This window comes from Puntigrus tetrazona, chromosome 22, assembly GCF_018831695.1.
Source record: "Puntigrus tetrazona isolate hp1 chromosome 22, ASM1883169v1, whole genome shotgun sequence".
NCBI classification, from domain to species: domain Eukaryota; kingdom Metazoa; phylum Chordata; class Actinopteri; order Cypriniformes; family Cyprinidae; genus Puntigrus; species Puntigrus tetrazona.
In genome coordinates this window covers 7764652-7784544 of record NC_056720.1, presented here as the reverse complement: position 1 = coordinate 7784544, position 19893 = coordinate 7764652, and the positions used below count along the sequence as shown (strand labels likewise).

The 19893-nt window shown below is 35.8% G+C and overlaps 1 protein-coding gene across 1 annotated transcript in view; it reads left to right on the top strand.

Annotated features, from left to right (window-relative positions):
- The window catches only part of lrp1ba (low density lipoprotein receptor-related protein 1Ba), a 228098-nt gene that overhangs the window by 105341 nt on the left and 102864 nt on the right, over nt 1–19893 (top strand). The window contains 11 exon segments of the mRNA XM_043222495.1: nt 625–870; nt 1799–1996; nt 2919–3123; nt 3447–3611; nt 5030–5193; nt 5196–5273; nt 8339–8470; nt 9862–10089; nt 10850–11024; nt 11869–11963; nt 14250–14399. Coding sequence (XP_043078430.1) covers nt 625–870; nt 1799–1996; nt 2919–3123; nt 3447–3611; nt 5030–5193; nt 5196–5273; nt 8339–8470; nt 9862–10089; nt 10850–11024; nt 11869–11963; nt 14250–14399 — 1836 coding nt within the window.

Genomic DNA, 19893 nt, shown 5'->3' with positions numbered 1-19893 from the left:
CTAACCTATACATATCTATGGTTGTACCTCCATGAATGGTCACGTGATATTCGTTTTCTGTCATGTATAGTAGATGGAGATTGTTTCTGAAACGCTGTGGGAATGGCAGTGTAGATGAGGTCAATTTTTGTAAAACAACATTTTTAAAATGAAAACACATTAGAGTAGTAAAACATACCACTATCTAAGGTACGACTATGAATCAATTAGGATTAAATAAGGCACAAAGATGTCTCTTTAAAGGTACTTTCACAGTGATAAACTGTTGCACTGGGAGTGCATACAGGACTGCATTCTCTAAGGCCTGCATTTGAGGGAAACTATGCAGTGAAATAAGATCTCATTGAGTCAGTCCACTTTCTTCCAGTTGCTCTAGCTGACCAAGAAGTGTATAGCCTGGAGGACTAAACAGGGAGAACCAAACTCTTTCTTGTTTGTTCTTTTTCTGCGATTTCCTTCACTCCTCCAAGCGTCTACGGCTCCCTGCTGTTCGGCCGTATGTCTTTTGAGGAATTCCATCAGTTCCTGCCGCCTCAGTGTTCGGACCCCGCTATTTTCATCTGAAGTGAGTTTTTTCCATTTTTTCTCTGACAATAACTCACTTCGTTTGCTTTTTTTCCTCAGACGAATGTTTAGTGAGGAAGGGCGGCTGCAGCCACGAGTGCTCGGTTGCGCCGGGTAAAGGGGTCGTGTGTTCTTGTCCGGCGGGGTTCCAGCTGGGTTCGGACGGCCGGACATGTGAAGTCCTAGATTACTGCACCAAGCACCTGCGCTGCAGCCAAGTTTGTGAACAGCACAAGAATACTGTGAAATGTTCCTGCTATCCAGGCTGGAGTCTTGGACCTGATGGAGACAGCTGTTACAGTACAGGTAAACAATGGCCTGTTGATTCTTGGTTGGTTAATTCGCCCTGCAAATTGGAGGCTCAATCCCAAATAGGGTCAAAACCAAATTGCAGTGCAAACTTTAAGGCAATTAACCTCAGGGGAACTAAATAACCCTGAATTTCTGTGCTGAAAATAATAGAGATAAATGGCTGCACAAGACAAGCAAGTTAATTTAGCCCACATTTATTCCTGTTTACTTTCAGAGAGGGGATCGTGCGGCCAGTTTTAAGGTCTAAATGTATTTGTAATATGTATGCATTTCATTTTAGCGACTCGACTTTATAGAGAGCAAAAGTGAGTTCGGACGTATGAGAGAGTGCAGACTCCAGCGCACTTGATGGGAGTGGAGAGGAAGATGTGCAAAGAGCACTAAGTAACATGTTTTAATAAAAAGAAAAACAAGCTTTTACTGAAACACACGGCTCAGTTTTCAGAGCTGTCAAAATGCTTTTAGTTTTTGTCCGAACTGAAACGGCCAGCTATAATTCAGTTTGCAATCCACATTAAGTTTTCTTTCCAGTCTCAGACTTGTAGAGATGCCAACCACATAATAATTTTTGGTTAATTCATAGCTCGGAATGTGCTAACATTTTATTTCAATACTATTATTACTATTATTAGTAGTAGTAGTAGTAGCAGTAGTGATATTTTAATTTATTATTTTTTATGAATGATTTTCAGATGTCTTGGTTGTATTATTTATTTAATTTTTTGAACTTCTCAGCACATGATGAACACATACATTTATTAAATTTAATAGCAATTTATTGTAAAACCAAACCCAAAAATACACGCAAATCATTTCTATTGTGCTGGTATGACCTGACACCATTAAACATGCTTTTGCATTTTCACGGCCTTGCTGCATGCATTCTTGTTCTCTTTACAGACTGTTTTCTGTCTTTTTGTAGATCCTTTTGAGGCGTTCATCATTTTTTCCATCAGGCACGAAATTCGGCGTATCAACCTGCAAAGGGGCGACTACAGCCTGTTAGTCCCCGGGCTCAGGAACACCATCGCTCTGGATTTCCATTTCAGCCAGAGCCTGCTATACTGGACTGACGTCGTAGAGGACAAAATTTACCGTGGGAAGCTGTCAGAGGGCGGCGGTATGATTCACAATTTTTTACATAGTTTATGACCGTATTAATATTTATGATAATATTTATTATACCATACAGGCTGTAATATGATTCAATGGAATTTACAGTGCATCATGCGCTGATTCTTGAGTACTGGGACTGAAAACTGCAAAACTACAGAAAAAAGTTTGTGTTTCTGTGGATGAAAACACTTTTGGGTGCAACCTTCTGCCTTTCCCAGTTTCTCAAAAAATGTGTTTTCCTTGCCTGTCATTCCAGTACTGGTGCAAACATGAATATATGTGTCAAAATATTTTATATTAGTATTTAGTATTGTTAAATCTTTAATACAGGTTACATTCACTATAGGATCTATCTATCCATCCATCCATCCATCCATTCATCCATTCATCCATCCATCCATCCATCCATCCATCCATCCATCCATCCATCCATCCATTATTTATTTTATTTTAAATAATAATAATTTATTGACACATTTGTTATTTATATATGTTGTATTTTATTAAAAAAGATCAAAGTGCAATTATTGCTATTTTGAAAATTATTAGCAGGTAAATGTTTTTGTTTCATGTCTCATAAATCACGATTCTTACTGTCATGGTTCTTATTGTTCAGCATAATGTGTTTTTTAGCTCTGTTTTACACTTAAAAAGCTAAGTCAGTCTGCCAACCTTGTTAATATTTCATCTTGGAAACGTGCGAGAAGTAATTTGCACTCAGATCACAAAGGAACTGATGAGTAGATATTGAGAAAGAAAGAGAGAGGAAAAAAAATAGGAGCTGCTTTGTCTTTACCACTTCTTTTCGCACACTGCATAGGATACCAAATTACACTTGCCAAATACCAAATTCAAGTAATCTTGAGCTCGACCGACCCAGCTAACAAACTAACAACTGTTTATTTCCATTAAAATAACCCCGGCAGGTGTTTCATCAATCGAGGTGGTGGTCCAGCATGGTCTAGCCACTCCAGAAGGCCTTGCTGTTGATTGGATAGCAGGAAATCTCTACTGGATAGACAGCAACTTGGACCAGATCGAGGTGTCCAAGCTGAATGGCGAATTACGAACCACCCTCATCGCTGGGGGTATGGAACACCCTCGGGCCATCGCCGTGGACCCCGGACAGGGGTGCGTTTCTCAATCCAGTTGAAAAAAATAACAGCAAAGCACCAGTTTTCCAATTACTTCATAGCTTTAATGAACAACTTTGGTGATTGATAGCTCCATTCGGTGGTTTGCGAATCGTAATGATCCCGTCTAATCACCCATAAAGGAGTTTTTAAATGATTTCCAGAAGGGATATTACCATGAAATTGGACCATTACACATTCTTACCTATTTTGTAATTGCGCTAATGCTAATGCTTTTAATGAGGATGTGGTTTGCAAGCAACCGTCTTTTGAAAGTCGTTTAAGGTAGATTTTTTTTACATTGAGTGTTGTTGTCAACAGTGCCTTGTTCTGGACCGACTGGGATGCCACGTTTCCTCGTATTGAAGGCGCTTCCATGAGCGGGAAACGGCGTCATGTGGTTTTCAAGGACATGGACTCCGGCGCTTGGCCCAACGGATTGACCTTGGACCACATGGAGAGCAGGATAGTATGGACAGATGCCCGGTAAGAAGCTCGCAAACACTGGTCGGGTTTTTGTGACATTTTTCGCAAAACAATACTGTTAGGGAATGTTTTGGATGGAAGCTAGTAGGTGGAATTGGGAATAAGCTCAGTCATTGGTAACAAATTCAAGCGCTCGTTTTGTTGAATGATTGATGGGTTTTTTATACCGGTTCAAATTCGAGATCCACCTCCGCTGGTGACGAAATGACAGGCAGACAGAGATATGCTATTACTATTGATTATAATTTTGCACGTCAAGTATTTTTTGTATTTTACAAAGCAATTTTGCTGTCTGGACACATTCATAAACTCTCATCTTGCATTTCTCACAGCGCTAGTTCAATTCCTCTTGTGCCCGGTGGCTCCAAATGTGCCCAAATTAATATTCAGATAATGGGATTCTTGGACTTAATGAAGAATCTGATCAATTCTAGGCTTTTGATTGCCTCATTTTAGTCTCTGCTATATTCAGATCACACATCTCTCTTTCTCTCTTGGCTTGTCAACAGCATTTCTTTCTTTTCTCTGAATAGTCTCTTGACATTAAAGCATCGGTGAGCAGTAAACTAGTTTTTTTTTGACTCTGAATACTCTTGTGTATTTGGAGAACAATGTCTTTGTAGTAAAAAATGTACAAAATGTTTTAATATTACTAATGGAAAGCAATTTTTTAGAGGCTAGTCACAAGCCGTTTTATTTTATAGCCTATTTTAATGGACTTCAAATAGATTTCATTTGATCTATTTTGTTCATTTGTTTCATTATCACACCAAGTGCGATAAAGATATAGTTCTTAATATCATTCTCAATGTTAAAGAATAGCATCGTCGACATCACAACTATAACGATAAAGGCACGTAGAAACGGTAACATTGAAATAATTCTCAGAACAATTTATTCCAGATGATGAATGATAGAAACATTGACATCCAATCAGAATCAATCCTGCTATTGCACAAGTTTCAGTTTTAATGTGGACTGAATTTGATCTTGTTTTATTGTAGTTAACTGAATTTCCATAATTCAGAATTAAACAAGATCAAGTCTGATTTGAGATTCAGTTCACTTAAAATGTAATTTATTGAACTGAACTGAGGTATTTCAGAATTAAAACAGATTTAAGTTTGATTTGATTCTAGTTAAGTCAAACCTGAATTGAATTGAATCACACTGAATGAATCTCGTTTAATTGACTCAGTTAATTAAATTGAATGTAATTCAAAGTAAAACCAGATTGAAAATCCTCTATTTGATTCGTTTGTTGAAACTGAAAGTGCATTTATTAAGAAAGTGAATAGGTTCAGTTTTGATTTCAGGGGACTTTAAAACAATCTGTTAATATATATATGTATATATATATATATATATATATATATATATATATATATATATTAAGAAAATGATTTATCCCTCCTCAGATCTGACGCTATATACTCTGCTCTGTATGATGGAACGGGGATGATTGAAATTCTCAGAGGCCACGAGTTCCTCTCTCACCCGTTCGCCGTGTCTCTCTTTGGTGGGAGTGTTTATTGGACTGACTGGAGGACCAACACTTTGACAAAAGCTAACAAATGGACCGGGCCAACGTGACTGTGATCCAAAAAACCAGCGCCCAACCCTTCGATCTGGAAATATACCATCCTAGCAGGCAGCCACAAAGTAAGTAACCGTCTCAATGTCTTTCAAAACTGTCTGGAGGGACTTTGAAAGAGATGACGATTTGAAGGATCCAACAGAACATAATGAGAGAAATCTCTAGATTGAGCGAAGTTGTCATGTTGGATTAACAGCGTACAATGACCCACTTTTGGCACATTCCCATTTCTCACTAGAAGATTTTAGGGACTAATTGGCTGCAAAGCTGTCTCGTCAAGAACTCCCTTGATTCCCATCAAGAATTCCCATCATTTCTGAAACATGAAACAGACAGTCAAACGCTACAAGGTCACATTGATTTTCAGAATTTCTTACCAGAAACTAGATACGTTTTCATTTAGAAACAAAATACTTACCAAAAGACAGAATGTTCTATGTTTGAGTTATTTTGAGAAATGTCTGTTTTATTTTATTTTATTATCAATTTTCAATTTAATTTAATTTAATTTTCCATTCTAAAAATTAAATGCTTTTTTATGTTCTTTTTGTTTTATTTTCCTTAAAAACTGCACAAAGATTTCAACTAAAATGTTCCAAAACAGAAACAAAATCATTATTTTTGAGTTCTTTTAAGAAATGTTTGTTTTATTTCAGTTTTATTGTTCTTCTAAAAACTAAAAGAATGTTTTGGCTACTGTTAATACATTTTATTTTATTTTATTTAAACAAAAAGAACAACGCTGAGCACTTTCCGACAAATAGTTTTAGTTGTTTTGTTGTTGCTTTATTTTTGAATGAAGAAATGCAGAAGATGCTACAAAAAATTATACAATTATAATAAATTTGTAGTATTTTTTGTTGTTGCTTCTTTTTCGAAAATCTGTGACTTGCTAATGTGTTCTGAGTGTTTTTTAATGGGCTATTATAAAGTTGCTATGGAATTATTGTTGGTTGCTTGGGTGTATTGGGCGGTTTATTACCCGGCCAAGTCAAAACAGCCACCCCTAATGACCTCTGGGTAATTTCTTGTGTCGTGAATCAGTTCAGTGTACGCTGAACATGCGCTAGAAATCTGTCCCTCCTTCTGTAAACCTCTTTTAATTGGCCTAATAGAATTTATTCACCATTTGGGCAATAACGTAGAAAAGAAGAGCCAAAAAACATCCCATAAATAAAACACAATTGAATCAGCCCGTGATGGCTGTCCAGCATCTTTTCCCTTGGGTCTACATCTGCCAGATGCGGAAGAATCAGCCTTCTGTCAACACATCGAGCTTGGCATCATCCACCAAAGCTAAATTACACCCTTAATGGCGCTAAGAGGCTCTTTGTTAACTCATGACTCCAGATAAACACTTATAATGGGCTGGCGGAAACGTTTACACAGCGTTCCAGATAGTGATTGGCAGCTACAAACCCACGGTTTGGATGCAGTGATATGCCGCACAGATGTGTGAAGATTGTGGGACTGTTTTTTTTATGTACTGATCAAATCCGATTTGAAGTACAACCTTCAACTATATACAGTCCTTGAAAATGATGATGAAAGTTGATGAAAGTGAATCATTTTTAGAATTATATATTTAGACTCGCCGTCTCTCGCTTTGAACCAGGTTGTTTTGAAATTTACCTCACACGCTACTTTAGAAATGTGTGTTTGTAAGCCCAAATTGCGCTCCTGAGCTTTTAGATTGAAACATTTATGATCGTCTTTTTCCCCCCCGTTTCTAGCTGTGCTTGTCCTGTGGCTTGACTTTGTTTCGTTTTGTGATTTTGTTTATAGCGCTGATAATTTTTGCTTTTGATCTTTTGCTTATTTCTTTTTGTTTCATCTGTTCCGAGCCCCCTAGGCTTTTATCTTTATTTGTTGTGATAAATGTTTATATTATGACATTTGAAGCACTTTAAGCTGCCTTTTATGTCTGAAAAGTGATTTATAAAGAAAGTTATTATTAAATGTGTTATTGTCTTTGTTCTTTTCAAACATTTTGATCTGGAACCCAGGTTAATTTAATTTAATTTAATTTAATTTAATTTAATTTAATTTTATTTTATTTTATTTTATTTTATTTTATTTTATTTTTTTATTTATTTTATTTATTCTATTAAGTTGTTATAATTATATTATAATTATAATTATTAATAATATTTATATACTTTTTTGTTTGTTTCTGTTCTTGTGTTGTAGGTTAACACTTGATATACTCTGTTTTGAAATATTGTTTATAACACTGATCAGTTACTCTTTGATATTTATTTATTTATTTATTCATTTAGCTGTTGTTTTGTTTCATCTGTTGTTATACTTATTTTTTATTTATTTTGTTAAAATGTTTTCACATTATGCCCTTTTAAACACAAAAATTGCTGTATAAATAATGGTTAATTAATTAATTTAAATGTTTTAAAACACTGCGATATGGAGAAAATAATAATAATAATAGTAATAATAGTAACTTTTTCCTGACCCTTTTCTGTGTCTGCTCTTGGCTGTTTTTGTCCTGTGGCTTAGCACCTGCTTTCCTCTGTTTTGGGGTTTTGTTTATAACTCTGGATGTCTGTTTCGTGTCCGTTTTCATTACCCGTCTGCGTGTGAAGCGTCCGGCCTGCATCTCTATCGGATTTCACGTGTCAGAATAGCTTAGCGAGAGTGACATAGAGATTACTGTATTCATTAGGCCCGAAACGACTGTTTTTTTTATGGACCTGTTATGCATTTTTTAGTTACGTGTGTGTTTTATGGTCCCATTTAGAGTTGCGGAGTAACAACCTTGCTCTGAGCAAGAACAAACCCAGGGAATGTTGGGTAGGGAATAAGGGGCCTAATTACTCCACATCTTCCACTTGTTAGGCAGAGTATTTCTGGTTTTCAGGAGACTACGTGCACGGATCCAAGCCGCATCGCATTTTAACTAGCTGAAGAAACTGTAAAAGACTTGAAAATATTAAGAAATTAAATGCGAAAATTTTAATGCTGACCTGTGGCTTTGACCTGTGGAAATAATAATCAAAGGCACGGCTGCGTAAGAAGTCGCTGCGGTGGTAAATCAGGGGAATGAAATATTAATGTGACGTATGGAGAATGTATGCTCAGATATTCTTTTATTAATGTTTTGTCTTTTCTTCAGCTCCTAACCCGTGCGCTGGTAACGGAGGAAGAGGCCCGTGTTCTCACCTCTGCCTTATAAATTATAATGCTTCTGCATCTTGCTCCTGTCCGCATCTCATGAAACTGTCGGCCAACAACCGAAGCTGCCAAGGTGAGCTCAGCCTGTCTGCTGGACTCTACATCTCGCTTTTTATTAGACGTGTCTGCCATGCACACCCAACTCTCTGCTTTTAGAAAGTTCAAATCATGCATAAAGTCTTGTATCTTATATAACAACAATAACAATAATAATAATAAATGGTCATTTATTTTTTTATTTTAGTCCTTTTACTATGTTTTTTTATTCTCATTTTACTTTATATGAAGTGGCACTTTATGTATACCAAACAATATTGTTTAAATGTTTATCATATATTAATAATATCATATATTTTAATTGTTAAGCTAATATAAATTTATACACACATATATATATATATATATATATATATATATATATATATATATATATAGTATATAAGTATGATTTTATGATTTTATTCAACGTAAACAAATATTTCAGCAATTTATTTTCAATTACATTACATTGATTTATTAAATAAACACATTTAAATACATGCTTAATTACATAGATTTAATACATAAATAAATAAAATAAATAAATATTCTCATCAACTCAGTCCTTTGTTTAATTATTGTATTGTAATACATTTGTTTAAATATTATATTATAATATAATATAGAAATGATGTAAATATATATACATTAAAATACATGTAAATATTTTTAAAATACATATCATAATAAATACACACTCTAAACACAAATATATTATGTAAACAACATTTTTACACACACATACACACCTATGTGTATGTATATATATATATATATATATATATATATATATATATATATATATATATATATATATATATATATATATGTATGTGTTTTTTTTTTCTTTTCAGATAGATATTATATATAAATGTATAGAAAATATATTTGAATGACTTCATTTGTATAAACTTTTTAAAGCTTATTAAAGAGCAATGATCTACAAAAAATGTTTGATCTGTAATTTAGATTCAAATATCATAGTTTTGGGCCTTTCACGAGCACTAATGCTTTATTGAGGCACGAGCTGCGAATTGCAATACCGGTTCTTTTCATGAGCGATGCACAATCGAATGGAGCCGATATGAAGCAGAATGTCTGATATTGGAATAATTATAGCGTGTATCAGGAGACTTTCATGACCTATCTAAACTCATTACAGACTGAAATGTAGATCTCTTTTTACCGGCCGCCCCAGAGATCTCTCTGGAGGTCAAGAAAGGAGAATTTACAGTATGAGTCCTTTGAGCTTTATGTCTTTATAGCGCTGTCTTTGTAAGGACACTCAATTCCCCTTATTATATTTGTCCCGCTAACTGATTTAGGTCAGTTTTTTTTCACTCACAGAGACTCTGGAGGCAGAGAAATAGAATTGAGTCGAGGATGAATTTGAGCTGATTGTATATAACATGCATCTGTGAACAGGTGTGAAGAAGTTTTTGTTATACGCTCGGAGATCTGAGATTCGAGGGGTGGACATCGACAACCCGTACCTCAACGTCATCATGGCCCTCACCGTCCCCGATATCGATGACGTCTCGGCGATGGATTACGATGCCGTAGACGAGAGGATCTACTGGGCCGATGTGAAGACCCGGACGATAAAACGGGCCTTCATTAACGGAACCAAACTCGAAACCGTCCTGTCTGGAGGTACGCCGAGGTCCATTTTGCAAATAATTTTTTTTGCACACTTTCATCGATATAACAGTGTATATAATATTTTATTATATTAATATTAATATTTAGTATTACATTTTAGCTTATTTTGCAGCTTTGCATTCACAACGAGCAGCTTGTTTTATTAGCATGAATAAATATGCAGATAATTTTATTATATTATAGTCCATTATATTACATTATGTCATCATTATTTTTTTACTTCTTGTTTTTTTGCCTGTTTTTAAACACATAAATGATATAAATTGCAAATAAGATATTATATGGTATTATATTATATTTTATAATTTATTTATAATTTTTTTATAATTTTATTTATCTATTTATTTCCTTTATTATTTTATTTAACTATGCTGTATAATATCAATATAGTTATACTAAATATAATTAAATCAGTTTCTTTTATTAGCATTACTAAAAATTCTATTCTATTCTATTCTATTCTATTCTATTCTATTCTATTCTATTCTATTCTATGTATTTTTTCTCCCCTTGTTTTATTTTTTTGCCTGATCTTTAACACGTTTATAAACTATACAGCTGCCCCATTACATTATATTATAATTATTCTTTTTTTATTTTTGTTTAATTTTATTTACTTTTTATCTGTCTTGCTTCAATACATTTTATAAATCGAAAAGGGGAATTTCTATTCTATTCATTACATCTGTTATGTCGCTATATGTGTACTTTGTTTTCTGTAATGATGATTATTTATCGATAATATTTACAGACCTGTCTAATGTCCGCGGCCTGGCTATTGACTGGCTGTCGAGAAACATGTACTGGATGAGCTCAGACAACGACGAGACCCACATTAACGTCGCCCGTCTCGACGGATCTCTCAAAGCCACCGTCGTTCACGGCATGGACAAACCCAAGTGTCTCGTCCTGCATCCATCTAAAGGGTAACCCAACAACAACAAAAAAAAACATGCTAACAATTAACCGTGTCCACAATGGAGAAATTACGAGCCGCGTGTCGCTAAAGATCGCTATCCTATTTATTAGTAAGTAATTGCACACTTCCGTCGAATTGTCACCTTTTGTTACCGTCAAAGCTGCGTTTGAGAAACATCAGTTACAGAGCTAATTACCGAACAGGTCTCTGTTTATATTCAGCATGCGCAATTAACTAAAGTTATTAGAGTCATTTTCTTAGAGCTGATTAAGACTGACAAATCGCCGTAGCCGTGAAAACTCTTTAACGACGCCAAACCGCTCGCCAGCCAATCAGAAATGCGAATTTATCATACCCTTGTTGGGCTGGTCAATGACAGCTCTTTAATTAGCATACACTATGATTCCAAGCATGCGAGCTAATTAAAAAACGAAGCCAGTTCCTCGCAATTGTTTACACGAGATTTAATATAACGCGATTCTGCAATCCAGTGATGGATCTTAAGCACGGTACAGTGCTCATGTTGCTGCAGATATCTCTCGTGATCTTTGCTTCTCGTCTCGTGTTTTGTTTTTTTCCCGCCAGCTGTCTTTTCGTTTTAGCTTCCGACCTCGTCGACATTTCTGAAAGTCATCCGTCACATAGGTTCATGCGCCGCCATCAAGATGTATGAGCAGATAGAGACAGCTTTATTTGATTGTTTCGTGCTCTGTGGTGATTGTGAAGATAAAGTTCTTTTCTACCTTCCCGACCTTCACACGGGTCGTGATCCTTAAACAGAAGAGTCCCATCCTTCATCCGTGAGACTCATCCGTCTCTCTGAATGATTCTTGTTTCGTTGTGGTCTACAGGAAGATGTTCTGGATGGATGGGGGCACTATAAATATGGCCAATATGGATGGCAGCAACATCAAGATTTTGCACCAGAACCAGAAGGAGCCTGTTGGTAAAGTGAAGTTCCAAAAACCTGCAGTAGTGGAATATGTGCTTACAGACCGTTTTAAGGCAACATTTGCACTGTGATACTTTCTATTGGTCAAAATCTGAGGCGTGTGTCACCTGTGGAGAAGGCAGTCCCAGAATGCATTGTGATACAGTGAAAACATTCTTCCAAAATGGTGTTAGTTTGGTATTATTGAGATATGTTGAGGTATTTTTAATACTTCATTTTAATTCAAATCATTTTCTACATTAATCTGAAATTGCTTTGCCTTTGTCTGTTTTGTCTTGTTTGGCTTTTCTTTTCTTTTCTTTTCTTTTCTTTTCTTTTCTTTTCTTTTCTTTTCTTTTCTTTTCTTTTCTTTTCTTTTCGCTTTGATTTGTTTAGCTTTTTTTGCTTTGCTTTAGTTTGTGGGCATTTCTTTTTTCCTAGCTTTTTGTTTAATTTAGCTCTGTTTTGCATTGCTTATTTTTGGTTTTGCTTTTCTTTTGCATTTTTGTTTGTTTGTTTTTTTTGCTTTTGTTCTGTTCTGTTTGCTTTTTTGCTTAATTTTGGTTTGCTTTGGTTTGGTTGTTTTTGGTTAGTCTGTTTTGCACTGCTTTTGCATTACTATTTTATTTTAGTTTGCTTTGGTCTTGTTTGTTTTGCATTGCTTCCCTTTGTTTTGTGTTGCTTTCATCTCTGTTTTTCTTTGCTTTTGTCTGTTTTGCTTCTTTGCTTTGATTTGCATTGTGTTTTTTATCTGCTTTGCTTTTGCGGTTTGTTTTGTGTTGCGTTTGCTTTGCTTTAGACTGTTTTGCACTGCACTGCTTTGCTTAGCTTTTTTTTCTAGTATCTTTTTTGTTTTACTTTTCTTTGCTTTAGTCTGTTTTGTCTTGCTTTTGTTTTTGAATTTTTTTATCTCTTTTGCTTTGGTTTTGCTTTGTTTGCTGCTTTTGGATTAATTTTGCTTTTTGTTTTTTCTTGGCATTGTTTTGCTTTACTTTCGTCTGTTTTGCCTTTTTAATTAAATCATTTTTGCTTCTCTTTTTTGGAGTTTTGTTTTTTATTTACCAAAAGTATAGTATAAGAAGATAGCAACACTGTTGTCTTAGCTTTAATGTTTGTTTCGCTTATCGTGCTTTTATCTTTGTTTTTGTTTTTAACCATTTAATAAATCTGTTGTTTTAGATAATCTATGTAACATTTGCAAAACCACATGGCCTCGTATATTTACTGTAATTGCATGTGAGAATAAGGATACCATTTACTCATTCCTCCTCTTCCTTTAGGCCACGTCTGTTGAAATCATTATATCTATAGTAATTTGGTCTGAGTAGTAGCCCTAGGTATTGTTCGAGCTCTCTGAGATGTTCGCGGTTCTCCCCTTAACTCATAATTAAAGCAAAATCTCCCTGACACGAAGTACATGTGATTATGGCCTGAGCCAAATCTTAACTAACAGCAGTTATCGTTATGATGTGAACAAGGGATTATTGCAGATGAAGGAAATAAAAAGAGAAATCAACCTTTTGAACTCTTTTTGAACGCTATTTATGCTGTGCAGCAAATAAACACGCTTTGCTGTAGGGAAAATTGCGGATTTCAAATAACCAGACACGATTCGTTAGTGACGATGTGTGTTGATATTCATAAGATGAAACAATGTTCAGTTCTTTGTTATTTAAATTAGATATGCTTAACAGAAACATCTCTGGTGACAAGATAAGGTCAAATAATGAAGTTTGGGATAATTTTGTTTACTCTCGAGAATCCAGTTAAAGGAATATTTCACCCAAAAAATTTAAATTGCTATTTTCTCTCCCTCATGCCTTTCAAACCCAAACTATTTTCCAAAACCAAAAGTCTCTTATACTCACCAAGGCTATATTGATTTGTTAAAGTAATATAATAAAAACAGTAACATATTTCACTTTTATTACAATTTATCAACAGTTTACTAATGCAAAACACAAACATTTTTTTTTTAAATTATTCCTGTGCTGTCAAACGATTAATGTAAAAGTTTTTCTTTACCATATGTGTTTATACTGTGTTTATTTATCATGTATATGTTACAGTATATATACACATATAAAGTATTTACATGCAAATTATTTATATATTTACTTTCTATTGTCTTATATATGTTTTTATAAATGTTTTATTTATTTATTTATTTTTTTATATACATTTTTTGGGAAATTTCAATTGATCAGCAATATGTTCCTATTACCAAGATATTTGCACATGCATGTACTTTTTATGAGCCACTGCTTGACATGTTTTGATATTTTTCTTTGTGTTTTCCAGGGCTGTCGATCGATTACTCGGCCAACAAGCTTTACTGGATAAGTTCCGGAAACGGAACTATTAATAGGTGTAACCTTGATGGGAGTGGCCTGGACGTGATTGACAGCTTGAAAAAAGAGCTCCGGAAAGCCACGGCATTAGCAGTGATGGGTGAGTGAAGGCTGTTTTCATCAGCATTGATTTAGTAAGGTTAATTATAACCAAGCAAATAATGGAGCTATTTAATTAGTACGGTGATAGACAGTATAAATGGTTTGGGAACAGCGGCGTATGAATGATAAGGAACAGTTTTTAAGCTGAATGTGGGCCCCGGGGTTTTTGTTAAGGCTTAATTGTGGAGCTGTTTTAGTACACTGCAATTACAAATCAATTGAGGGAGATTGTTGTTTTCAAAGGCCTTGAATCGCAACACTATTCATGTTCTGACATGGGTTTTTTCTTGAACTTTGATGACTCACGACTTTTGATGTCACAGCTGTGTTTGCTGATTGTAGCAGCTCCGCAGGGTTTGAGACCCGGCCAAAGACAGATATGAATTTGCACTGTCATCTTCTGACTCTTCTGGCTTCTGACTCACGGTTGATTTTTGGTGCGAATCCTGAAGATTTTGTGTGTGGGTTTTTTCACATTTATTCATTTAGCAGGTGTTTCTATCAAAGCAACTGAGGAAAACAGAACAATTTGTCCAAATGAAGGAAACCATATTAACAATAAGGATGTCAAAAAAATGTTAAATTGCTTGTGACACTCCTGATTTTCTCTGGATAAAAGTGTCTGCTAAATGAGCAAATGTAAATGTAAAATGGTAATTCACAACAGATTTATCTTCCGTAATGTGGCTTGTTTTTAAGTCACCTGATTTGATTCGACTGATAAAAAAAGAAAACATTTTGGATTGTTATAGGAATATTTCTGGATTGGTGAATCTGTGGTCAAAAGTATTAAGATATATACTTATATAGTCATTTTAAGTTGCTGTTGTTTTTGCTAGGTTTTGTTTGCTCAGTTTTTTTGTTCTGCTTCAGTTTGCTCTTTTGTTCACACAGTTTTTATTTATGTTCTTTTTTTGCTGTTTTTGCCATTTGCTCTGCTTTATGGTTTTGTTGTGTTTTTGTTCTTGTGTTGTTAGATTTCTTTGCTCATTTTTGTTCAGTTTTTTTGTTAGATTTTGTTTTGTTTACTCTGTTTTAGTAGTTTTTGTTTAGTTTTGCTGTTTTTTTTCTTTGTTTTGTTCAGTGTTTTCTACTATATTTTGGTCCCACTTTATATTAAGTGGCCTTACTTAAATTTAAATGAAAAATTTGGTAGAATGCACTTATTGTTTATGTAGATGTTTTTACATTATACTTATACATTTTTCAAATGCCTATATGTAATTACATCTATAATTAATTTCTGCACTTACAATTATAATTGCACCTACCATTTTTTATGTAATAACATGGTAGTTAAGGCCACCTGATAGGGCATTGTTATATTCTTAAAGCATATATTTATTTATTTCATTAATTATTTATTGCTGAGAGCAGATATTATTTTAGATTAGATTAGAATAAACATTATTGTCATTACACAACAAAATGTAGTTTAGGTCTAACCAGGAGTGCAATAAGCAACAAGTGCAGGATATAAGTATCAGTTATAAATGCACTTATAGGTGGTATGTGCAGGTGTAAATATAAACTATGGGTCAAATTTACATATGGTTGTACTATGAACATAATATACAGTTTGCTATTTACTATAATCAGGAATTTACAAATAGATATGTATAACCAAATTTACATATTGATATGAATAAACTGAATTTACAAATGGATATGTACAATGGATATGAACGTTTGCAAAGAAACATGTACAGTGTAGTGCAACGAATATTAAATAGTGCAATTGTTATGGGGAGAGTGTAGTGGTTTGTGAGGGGTCAAAGGAATCAGTGGGCAGAGTTCACTAAGGATACACCTCTGGAGACATCCAGACTTCCAAGGGAAAAAAAAGATTTTGAAGCGTTATATTGCACCACATTGCACACATAAATATCATTGGGCTGTCAGAAGGTAGGGCTGTTTCAGTTTAGTTTTTATGTTACATTACATAAAATAAAATAAAACCTCTGGGGAAAAAAGCTGTTCCTTAGTCTGCTGGTTCTTGTCCAGAGCACCTGAAGCATCTGCCGGAAGGCAGGAGAGGATGGGGTGAGAGGAGTCCTTAAGAATACTGTGTGCTTGATGCATGCAGACAGTGTTTTTTCTGGATGTCCTCAATGGCTGGAAGTGGAGTCTCTGTGATGCTCTGGCCGGTTTTCAACACCCGCTTCAGTGCCTTACGCTCAGCAACAAAGCAATTCCTATTCCAGACTGTGACACAGTTGGATAGGATGCTCTTTATTGTAAAGTAATAGAAGTTCACCAGAATGGCTGAGGACTGGAGGTTGTTCTTTAGTGTTCTCAAGAAGAATGCTCTGGTGAGCATTTTTGACCAGGCTAGAGGTGTTGGTGGTCCAGGACAGGTCCTCTGACATGTGGATCCCAAGGAACTTGAAGCATGAGACAGGCTCAATGCGAACCCCTTCTCTCCTTCCTAAAGTCCCCAATGAGGTCTTGGTGGTATGAAGGAGCAGATTATTGTCAGTGCAACTAAAGTGACCAGATGTCGGACCTCCTCCCTGTAGGCAGTCTCATCGTTGTTGCTGTTGAGACAGATGACCGTAGTATTCTCTGCAAACTTGATGATGGTGTTAGATCCATACACAGGCCTACAGTCATGGGCAAAGAGGGAGTGATGAGCGTGACAGTAGTGGAGCAAATATGGCCTGACCTAACATGCTGAGATCTGTTGGCCAGAAAGTCCATAACCCAGTTGCAGAGTAAGGTGTTAATGTCCAAGTCTCTAAGTTTGGTAATTAACTTGGATGATATGACAGTATTAAAGGCTGAGCTGAAGTCAACAAACAGCATTCGGGGATAAGTGTTCTTATTGTCCAAGTGTGTGAGTGCAGCGCTATGGAGAGTGTATATTCATTGCTTTTATCGCCACGGTAGGCAAACTGTTGTGGATCCAGTGTAGGCGGGAGAGAGTCCTTTAGGTGTGCTAGGACCAAAGCACTTCGTAATAATGGGTGTGAGTGCTACAGGGCGGTAGTCATTCAGGCATGTTGGGCACTGGCATAGTGGAGGTGGATTTAAAGCATGTTTAAAGCATGAGTATGATGGGTGAGTGGTCGGTTGCGGGAGCGATCTTGGTAGCAGTTTCTCAAAGCGAGAATAAAAGTCATTATACTCGTTCAGGAAGAAGACATTTGTGGCCGTGGGGGTGGAGTGGCTAGGTTGATAGACTCTGATGGCCTGGTTGCCCTACCACATGCATCAAGGGTTAGAATTGAGAAAGTGCTCCTCTAGCTTTAGTTCGTAGCAGTGCTTGGACTTTTAGCACCCCTTCTCAGATTTGCCCTGGAAGTGCTGTAGGCCTGTGTGTCACCTGAACTAGTGTTGTCACGTGGCTTCAGAAAGAGGTGCACCTCCTTGTTCATCCATTGCTTCTGATTTGGGTATGTGGTGATCTGCTTCTGAGTTGTAACACTGGTGCGTTAATGTAATCCAGAACAGAGGAAGAGTAGTGTGTCCGTGTGAGAGCCAAAGGTGGCCTAGGAAGCAATCATACTCCAATCTGTGTGTTGAAACCTGTCCTGGAGTGTAATGTCTGCCCCCATTGGCCATACTTTGATGGTGCTCACTGATGGCTTCATACGGTTGATGAGGGGTGAGTACTTGGGGGTAAGGAACAAAGAAAGGTGATCTGATTGTCCCAAGTGGGGGAAGGTGGTCACAGTGTAGGCTTCAGCCATGTTTGTGTATATCCCCCGCAACAATAAATGCAGCATCCAGGTGAGGTTTGTTGTTTATTGATGGCAGCATGAAGTTCGTTCATAGCGAGTTGGCATCAGCGTTGGGAGGAATGTACAGTAAGTGGCAGTTATAATGGTGGAGGCGAACTAGTGTTACTAGTTCAGTGTCTTTCCCTAAAAGACTTTCTCAAAGACACTCAATGATGCATTTGCCCAAGTGCCCCTCTTGCTTTCATCATTTCATTTCCTTTGACCCGGTGCATAGCTCTGTCAAGATGGGTTCTGGTATCAGGGTGCCCATTTTTCATAATTTGTGGATAGACATTAATCTGTTCAAGAGAAAAACAGCTGCTTCAAAACCATAGGAACATCAGCAAAATACATTAGTTCCGTTTGAAACGTCTAACAAAACATCCAGACTTCCAAGGGAAAGAAGATTTTGAAGCGTTATATTGCGCCACATTGCACACATAAATATCATTGGGCTGTCAGCAAGTAGGACTGTTTCAGTTTAGTTTTAAAATAAAATAAAATAAAACCGCTCATCTGATCAGAATTTAGAGAATTCTTACAATTGTGATCTGCTGTTTTTTAGACAGTGTATGTACTATATATATTTCATACAATTGTAGTATACAGTTCTGATTAATTATTTACAATTAATTTTCATATATTTAAAATAAGTTTTAACATTTACCAAAACTCCTTTTTATTAACAGTGGCTATATAAATGCTGTTTAAATTATTTTGCAATAAATACAGCAGTTTGCATGTATATAAATTGTCTATATGGTTTCATTTTTAGATTTGAATGGATTTAAATTATATATGTGATCGTATAATTTTCTTTTAAATCAATCATTATATGATGTTATAAAAATACTTTCTTCATAAACAATCCTCCTTTGCTTTATGTACATCCCATTCCAGACAAAACAAAGTAATAACGACATGCATGTATATAATGATACAAATGCACCTTTGTGAGTATATTTTATCAGCACAACGTATGCTTCACTATTTATCGCATTTCCTGAAACAACTATATTGTGAAATATAATTTCAAAGCCATGCAAATTATACCTCGTTTGGCTCATTCCACCCACTCCACAGTTTCTCAGTAAGACAGGCTGTGTGATATTTTGAACGACGAACCTGAGGTAGAAGATCCTGAATCTCGAGGACTGCGTAAGATAAATCATTTGCCCAACCAAACATGCCGAATGTGGACGTATTATTCGATTAAACCCCGAGGAACAACCTGTTCTCGCTTCTCCTGCTATATCATCCCCTCAAACCCTCTCACAATCAGATACCGATGTTGCCAAGCACTAATACAATCAGATTGAGCACCATCCCTGCAATCAGCATCTGCGCGCTGATAATGGAGTGATGGTTGAAGTCTGTTCTGTCTGCTTAGCCACAGCGAACACTGTTTATTACTCTCATTTATCAGCCATGGTACTGTATGTAGCACCTTAATATTTTAGATACAGCAGTGTATTAGAAAGCACCAGATGGAAACAAAGTAATATGTGTTTGAATCACACAGCACGTAAATTCGTGACAAAAATGCACTGGCTTTCATTTGAAGACTTGTGATTTTTATTTCTGTCGGATGTAGCATCTGAACTTCGTCTGACACATACTTAGTTCTCATCTCATGGGCTGTTTGGTTATTACACTCGTTTGTTTAATATTAATGTCTAATTAACCCCCCATTTTTTTTTTTTACCAGCCGTCCCGGGAATACGGAAACAAGTAAAGAGATAATGAATTATTAATGGATTCTTTCCGGTT